This window comes from Sorex fumeus, unplaced genomic scaffold, assembly GCF_029834395.1.
Source record: "Sorex fumeus unplaced genomic scaffold, SorFum_2.1 ptg000021l, whole genome shotgun sequence".
In the NCBI taxonomy this organism is placed as follows: domain Eukaryota; kingdom Metazoa; phylum Chordata; class Mammalia; order Eulipotyphla; family Soricidae; genus Sorex; species Sorex fumeus.
In genome coordinates this window covers 11,006,188-11,007,559 of record NW_026606078.1, presented here as the reverse complement: position 1 = coordinate 11,007,559, position 1,372 = coordinate 11,006,188, and the positions used below count along the sequence as shown (strand labels likewise).

General features: G+C 49.8%; 1 gene segment (V, D, J or C); it reads left to right on the top strand.

The window, feature by feature from the left end:
• Positions 1-412: 412 nt before the first annotated feature.
• Positions 413-993, top strand: LOC130022820 (immunoglobulin lambda variable 3-1-like). The segment is given in 2 exon segments: positions 413-470; positions 686-993. Coding segments are annotated over 2 exon segments (354 nt in total).
• The last annotated feature ends 379 nt before the right edge of the window (positions 994-1,372 follow it).

Below are 1,372 nucleotides of genomic sequence, written 5' to 3'. Positions count from 1 at the left end.
AAGTAATACAGGTGATTTTTATTATTGTATAAATGTCCCCAAAACCGAAGAAAACCAACTATAAAAAAATCTATTAATGAGAAATCCTTGTCATTTAAGTCAATATTTCATACCTCATATTAAATTACTAATTCTGAAAACATATTGTGTTGATGCCCTAAACCACCTATTAAGTAGACAAAATTCCCAGAACCTACAGAGAAACAAAAATTGTCAGGGGGACACCACTAAGCATTAGGTAAGGACTGAATGGCCAGCCCACACCTTCCTGTGTTCCTTGTCTTGGGCCCTTTTCACCAGTCACAAACCCTGAACAGTAAACCTGAGCCTGGCTGATTTGCATAGCCAGCAGCTCTCTCCCTGAGGGGATAAGAGGGGACCAGGAGGAGATCTGCCTCAGGTGCCAGGATCCCATCCCCTCACCATGGCCTGGACCCCGCTCCTCCTGGGCCTCCTGGCTCACTGCACAGGTGAGCTGTCCAGGCTCACAGCAGCCCCAGGCCCAGTGCTCTGGAGCCATCTTGGCCCTGAGTCTGAGCTCAGCAGGGCACTGGGGTAGGATGCCCACAGCCTGATGGATGGTGGGGGTTGGGGGTGAGGTCCCACAGAATTACTACAGGTTATGAAGATTAAGATCTGGCAGACTGGGATTTCTCCTTACCTTATTTCTCCTTCTCTCTTACAGTTTCTGTATCTTCCTATGAGGTGAATCAGCCGCCCTCATTATCTGTGAGCCTGAGAGGGGAGGCCAAGATGACCTGTGCGGGAGACAAAATTGGAAACAAATATGTTACATGGTACCAGCAGAAGCCAGACAAGGCGCCTGTGCTGGTCATCTACAGGGATAACAACCGGCCCTCAGGGATCCCTGAGCGCTTCTCTGGCTCCAACTCTGGCAACCTGGCCACCCTGACCATCACTGGAGTCCAAGCTGAGGATGAGGCCGACTATTACTGTGCAGCAGCTGGTACCATTGAGGGCAGCTGGCAGTGAGCACAGTGGCACAGACTCTGGGGAAGTGGGGTAAGAACCTCCTGATCTGGCCTGGTGCTCACCCTCACTGTGATCAGTAGCTGAGGTATGGGAGTCAGGCAACCCCACCATCCTGCTCTGATCCTTATCTCGATCAAGAGCTGGTTCTCTATGCTCCTGGATCTTCATTTAGCCTTCAGAAACACAAAACCCTCCAGGACTAAAGCAATAATTCAGTGGGTAAGGCCCTGGCCTTCCATGAAGCAAGCCTAGTTTGATCCCCTGATTCCCATATCGTCCCCTGAGCCCCGCCATGAGTGATCCCTGAGTGTAGAATAGCTGTAAGTCCTAAGCATAATCAAGTGTGGCCCAAGAGATAAAAAGGAAATTACTTTTTCAA